At 36.7% G+C, this 6682-nt stretch overlaps 1 protein-coding gene across 1 annotated transcript in view; it reads right to left on the bottom strand.

Moving 5' to 3' along the window:
- LOC116023598 (proteasome activator subunit 4) overlaps positions 1 to 3942 on the bottom strand; it is a 19657-nt gene extending 15715 nt beyond the window's left edge. Inside the window, exons 1-4 of the mRNA XM_031264602.1 lie at positions 3477 to 3942; positions 2591 to 2693; positions 2385 to 2497; positions 364 to 486 (exon numbers count right to left, since the gene is read on the bottom strand). Coding sequence (XP_031120462.1) covers positions 364 to 486; positions 2385 to 2497; positions 2591 to 2693; positions 3477 to 3637 — 500 coding nt within the window. The 5' untranslated portion in view covers positions 3638 to 3942. The remainder of the gene's footprint in view (positions 1 to 363; positions 487 to 2384; positions 2498 to 2590; positions 2694 to 3476) is intronic.
- Positions 3943 to 6682: the final 2740 nt, after the last annotated feature.

The following is a 6682-nucleotide window of genomic DNA, read 5'->3' as shown; positions in this document are numbered from 1 at the left end:
CCCCCCCCCCCCCCCCTCCTTTTTTTTTTACACTTTTAATAGACTTGAATTATACATCAGTCCATTGTATAATAGTCCACTCATATCTAATGGTTTTACAAAACCTAACACACGCACACACTTGCATAATATATGTTACAAGCATATGATTATGCGAGCTGAGAACTTAGTCTTCTTAAATAAGTCTATCTAGAGCTGGATAATGCTATAAAGAATGTCATCACACCTCATATTTGTCTATTTTCTCCTGATGACATTTGAAAAATAGCATATTCTTAAGATTATATTACAATACAGTCACTAGATTATCTACAGATAACGAAAAATAAAAATAGGGTTTGAATGTGGGCATAATGGAGTTACCTGAATTCAGACCATATCTCAAATGCAGAACCAGGAGGGAAGAACCGTCGGGAGGATCGAACAAGTGAAGTAACTGTCTCAAAATGCCGCTGTCTCAATCTCCATCCTTCTGGACCAGTATTCCTACTTCAGATATACAAACTCAACCTCTCAACTTATATTTTTTAAGGATAAATTGGACCAGAAAAGTTAAGACATACTCTCAACAGATTGGATTCACTGCAAAATTAACCAAGTGCAATTGACAAAAAGAAATCAAAATATAATACCTAAACATTTAGGGTGTGTTTGGTTCGCACATGGGAATCGGAATGGGAATGGGAATCAAATACTTGGTAATGGTAATAGGTTTTGGTGAAAGTATTTTGCATGTTTGGTAATAGGGTGGAATTGGAATATTTACCAATATTGATGTTTGGTTGTGTATGACCCTATAATGAGAATAAATGTTTTAAAAATACAAAAACAAAAAAACAAGGTAATTGATCATAATATAATGACATCCAAAGCATCAATATGAACAAAAAAAAAAACAAAACAAAACAAAAATCTAAAAGTACTAATGCAAACTTAAAAATTAGATTACCAAAAAGATGGAATGATACCACTTTTTAATTAGGGAATGAGATTTTTTATTGAAGGGGTAATCAAATCTCATAGTTGTGTTTTAAAAAGTTATCAACCAAACATTAACTATGATTTTGATTCCCATTCCTAGTGTGTAAATCCATGAACCAAACACACCCTTAAAATTAATTACAGTATCTGTCAAGTTTTTGCTTGAGGCTAGACTATAGTTTGTGTAATCTCCCTGGCTCCCTGCTGTTTTTGGCTTCTGTTGTTTGTTAAAGATTGCTGATTCAACCCATACCAAAAACGAAAGGAAAATTTAAGGACCTAGTTTTCTGTTCTCCATTTTCCAGCTTCAATTTGCTAAAAAAATTTCAAGTTCTCATTTCCACTGGAAACTATAAAACATGTTCAAATTCAACTGTTTTCCAATTTTAAAACTACAAAATTATTTAAAATATAATTGTTTCTTCATAAAAAAAAAAATGCATATGCCAGTGTTGGTGGTGGTGGTGGTGGTTGGAGAATGTAATGGGGGTTAGGGTAGGTAAACTGAACAGGGATGATAATGAATATACTTGTGGTGGTGAATAGGTACATAGGTGGTCGTGGGTGCATGCAGCAAGAGGTGGAATACATAAGTGGTATCTAAGTAGGCAGATAGCAATAGGTAGAAGAAAGCAATGATTATAATAATAATAGAGGTAGTGGCGGTGGTGATGGTGAGAGGTAGGTAGTTGATGTTGGGGATAGGTAAGTAATGGCAGATGGGTGGGTGAAGGTAGGGATAAAAGATAGGTAAAGTGGAAACTCATAAGTAACAATAATGGTGATTACAAGTAATGATATGTATATGTTTGTATTTGGACAACATTTAAAAAAAAAAAAAAAAAAAAAAAAAAAAAAGGAGTATTCTTCAAATTCATTTGTTAAGTTGGAAAATGGTATTTTACATTTTGTAATTTGAAAAAATAGTCGACTTTTGAACAAAACACTCTATTTTTTATTTTTATAAAAAAAAAACTGAAAAATTATCTAGTTACTAAACAAATCTCAAGGCATGTTCAGTAAACAGAAAATTTTGGAAAACAGTGAACACACAGAGAATGTGTTCATGTTATTTTTTTTCCTCCAAAGTGGAAAACTCTCTCTTGTTTTCTAATTTTCCAGAAAACAACTATTTTTTTTCAAAATGGAGAACACGAATGCACAATACTTTTTAAAAAATTTCACCCATGTTGTATTCTTTCTCCATGAAACCATGGAACAAGTTGGCAGAACCCAATGGCTTCAAACAGATTTGTATTTGGCACCAATGTCATTGGATTTCCCAATTTCCCATTCAAATTAGTAAATGGACTTACTTGATGTCACAATTTTAAGCCTCACTACAACTAATGTGACGGCCTAGGGCCTTTGGAAGAAAGAATTATTGTGTATACGTAACTTGCCTTGTGAAGTGGGTGTGGACCAGAGTATTGTAGAATGGGCGCCACTGGACCTTCAAATTCAACTTCTTTCTGTATTTATTTAATATCCTTACCAAGAGATTTCCCCATCTAACCTGATCAAAGCCAAATGAACTGCCATCATAAGTAAAGAGACAGGTAGATTTACAGCTGCAGAAATGCAGGGTAATTTTGGAAAGAAACAACACCTGAGCATAAAGTTTATTTTCAGATACTCGGAACAATTCCAACCCAAATTCGATAAGACCTTTCACATCTTCCATGTACAGTTCACTTCTTGCCTTTATGAAGCTGCAGATAAAAGAGACAAAATTTCAGTATGTGATATACACCTATTTCTATAAGGAGTTTCATAAAAAGTGTAACGGATACCATACATAAATAAAACCAAATTTCCATGTATAGTTAACCATCTTCGATGCAGTCAAAAGAATTAACTTCCTCTGCTTACTCTCATAAATCTATGAAATATGTGTGTTATTTTGCAATAACACATTTGTTCAAATGTAACTTTCAAAACCACTATCCTTAAAAATCATGGAAATGCCTTCCACTTCCTTAACCCGGATTAAAACATAAAGATGAAAATTCTATTTCTCCTACAAGCCTACAACATAACTTTACTATAAACAGTCTTTCTATACACACTAATCAAGCAAATTTACCTACATAAAACCTCCAACCACAATACACACATTTACAATAGCAGTTATATAATTTCTTTGTTATTTGTCTCCACACTCTTAAGTGCATAAATGTCTAAAAAAAACAAGTAAAAAAAATACTCACTCACTTAAAAACATCAAAGCCATATTAGATGCATGAACTTGCTGCATAAGCATTTGCAACACAAACACACTCAATAACACTAATTTCACTCACTTCAACAATTCAAAAGCCACTCCAACTTAAAAACCAAAACAACAAGAATAACTGTTGTATTAAAGTTGACGAACTGAAATTAAGTGTTTAAACAGTTTGATGACAGCCTAAGAGCAAGCAATTCCGTACCAATCAATCAAACACGGATACAATTAAACACGAAGAATTCAGGAAAATCAGAGCTAAGCTTACAGGTCGAGAACAGATATCCATTTCAGCGTAGCGTAAACCGAATCCGGATCGTCCGGTTTATAGGCTTCCTTAGCCGACTTCACCACTCCGGCGAACGCCTCCTTCTCTTTCACCGCCTGCTCCGCCACGGGCGGCGGCAGCCAAGCGTTATAGAGATGCATTCCTGATTTCGCCTTTCTATCTCTACGATTCAACAACGAAAACCCCTCTCTGGAATGTGAATTATGCAGTATTGCCAGCCTCTATACATAAACACTATATATATATAGTGTGTGCTGCTGTTCCCCTCCCAAGTGTTGCATTTCTTTTTTGACAAGAAAAAAGTTGAATCGGAGGTTGACGGGTAACCGGGCCGGGCGGTAGGTAATGGAGCTCTGCTTAATTAATTTTTTGGTTGACTTGTGGATTAACTTTAGCTTTTTTAGTGAATTGATATTTGAGATTGATAGTGGTTCTCGTTGAAGATAACTCCAGGTACATGTGGGGGCTCCGGATCCTGCTTTTCCAGTCTAGCTTCTAGCTTGGTAGGATCCTATTGTATTTGGGTACACAAAACTACACATTTGGGTTGGAAATGAAGGTGTAAAGCCGCGTTTGGGTTACCTCCCGGCAGTTTTTTTTTTTTAAGCATCTTATTAATTATTATTAATCTAATAAATAAATAATACAAACGGGAAGGATAGCATCCCTCCCAAGTACTGGGATAGACTTAGAGCATCCATATCAGTTTAGTTTTTTACACAATTTTTTAAAAGTCAAATAGTAGAGAGTGTGTGAAAGAGAAAATATAAGAAAAAAAGAAAAGTAACATTGTCATAGTATCATCTCTTTCTCTCTCCTTAGAAATCACAAAAAATCATATCTTGCCGGGGTTAAAATTTGCTATTCCCTATCCTTCTTCTGATGCTCTTAGAGCATCCTCAATAGTGTGAGATTTTTGATAAGTTTTTTTCATATGTGACTGCGAAAAAGAAAATGAGATGGGAGAAAAAAAAAAGGAAAAAAAAAAACAAAATCAAAATCTTAAAAAAAAATACATATTTACATGCTCGACTTGGCGCGAGAGTTGCGCCTCACGCGTTGTGAAGCGCGACTCTTCCCCTCAGTAGTGGGCCCACTCACTGCCAAAAACCCCATTTTACAGGAGAATCTCACACATTATCTCTCTTCACGCTCTCTCGTCCACATCACACAACTTTTTTCTTAAAAACTGTGATAAATCTTCGATTGGGGATAGCCTTAGAGCCAGAGTCCAACTGTTCGCTGAACGCGGAATAAAGCATTAGATATAACTTCGAAAAGAACTTAGTACTATAAATTATGGCAATGGTCTAAGATAAGGCCTGTATAGGACAAATCACGTTTGTTTTTCGGGATAGCTTTGATAACGTTCCAGCAGTCTAATTACATGCGCACCTTCCTAATGTTCTTGTCTTTAAGCCAAGATAGTGCCTCCCGGCATGCCATGGCTTTCACCTGCTTAGGAACTTGGTTACACACTACTAGCCCATTGATAGCAGCGATATATTTACCATCTTTGTTAATAAGAATAGCTCAAAATCCCGTGTTTCGTGGAAGAGGGCAGCGTCAACTTGGCACCAAACGTACACCTCCAGTAAGGAAGGATTGTTACATGGAGCAGCCTCTATCGTTATCTTTATTCCTAAGTGAAGACTAGTCACTAGATCATCTGTCTACTACTCGCGATATCTCAAAGGCTTTGGGTTTCTTTCCTTCCCAAACAAGAACATTCTGAGTCTACCATACGTGATACATGAGGAAAATAGCGTTGCACACGAGCTCTTTCGTCTTCGTCTTCATCTTGCTCTCTAACCAGCTACGAAGCCTGCCAATTGTCACTCCTACCAAGTCTGAGCAACATTTGCACAACCTAATAACGCATGGAAAGTGGTTTCGACTTCGACTAGAGACACTAGACAGTAGCATTCAAGCTCCACACCACGTCATCCAATGTTATCCACTTATCCCTTGTAGGAAAAACCACCTAAATAGCATGCCAAACAAACACTATCAACTTAGGAAAGAGGTTCAGTTTCCACAACGGATTCTAGGGAGTGAAACCAGCGGTTTGAGGCCTAGGTTAAGTCCCTCCACAAAGTGACATGTACGCACCTTTTACTATGTAACATCTTTTCTTGTCCTCTGTCCAAAACCACTCATCAAGGTACCCCCGCAAAGGCACTAGTCTATGCACCAGCTCCTTATCTCTGTTCTCGAGTAATTGCTCAACCCTCAACATATTCTAGTGTCTCGTATTGTCATCGATAAAATACACCACCGTCATATTAGTTCCCCCGGTCATCATTGGCATCTCCACCATGTGATTCGTAGTGTGAGGAAGCCAAGTAGTGTTCCACATAATCAAGGACTTTTCTTGCCAATTCTTCTTTTTATTTGACTTTTTAACAAGGTTTGGTTGGTCATGATACTCCTCAATGCGAAGTTGGAATTTGGGTGAAGCTTGTCAGATAGCCGGGATTCCTCCTCTTCGTAGTACTTCACCTTCATTAAACGAGCCATTAAACAACAGGGGTTAGATAGCAGTTGTCATCCTTGCTTACCAAGCAATGCTAAATTGAAGTTATGGACATTTTTGAACCTCATCCCGCCATACTCATTAAGAGCACAAAGCCTGTTCCAAGACATCTAGTGAATGCCTCTTCCTCCGCGTTGCTTCCCTTTCACCAACATCTATTTAAAAGCCCATTGATTTCCTCACATAGAGACAAAAAGAAGATATGTGCTCATGGTATACGTGGGCACGACTTGGGTGACTGTTTTCAAGAAAGTTTCCCGGCGATATTTCTAAATGAACTTCTTGCTCCAACTCCGTATTTTGTTGCTAATCTTTTCCTTAACATAGTTGAAAACTTGCCTTTTATTTCTACTGATATCTTACAACAAGCCCATGTATTTACCAACGTCATCAACCATTGTGACATTAAGGAGATTCGCCATCTCCGCTCGGGCAACATGATGTGTATTACTATTGAATATTATAGTGGATTTGTTGAAATTTACTGATTGACCCAAACATACCTTGTACTTGTTTAACACTTCCTTGATGATCAAAGCCTCACTTGAGATTACGTAAAAAAAAAACAATAAGTTGTCATTGACGAAGAACAAATTAATGATCGAATGGGTTTTCCTCAAGATTTTAAGACCATAAATTCTACCCAACT

The sequence above is a fragment of the Ipomoea triloba genome, chromosome 6 (assembly GCF_003576645.1).
Source record: "Ipomoea triloba cultivar NCNSP0323 chromosome 6, ASM357664v1".
NCBI lineage: Eukaryota > Viridiplantae > Streptophyta > Magnoliopsida > Solanales > Convolvulaceae > Ipomoea > Ipomoea triloba.
The sequence above is the reverse complement of the archived record's forward strand: the minus strand, read 5'-3'. Positions and strand labels throughout refer to the sequence as shown.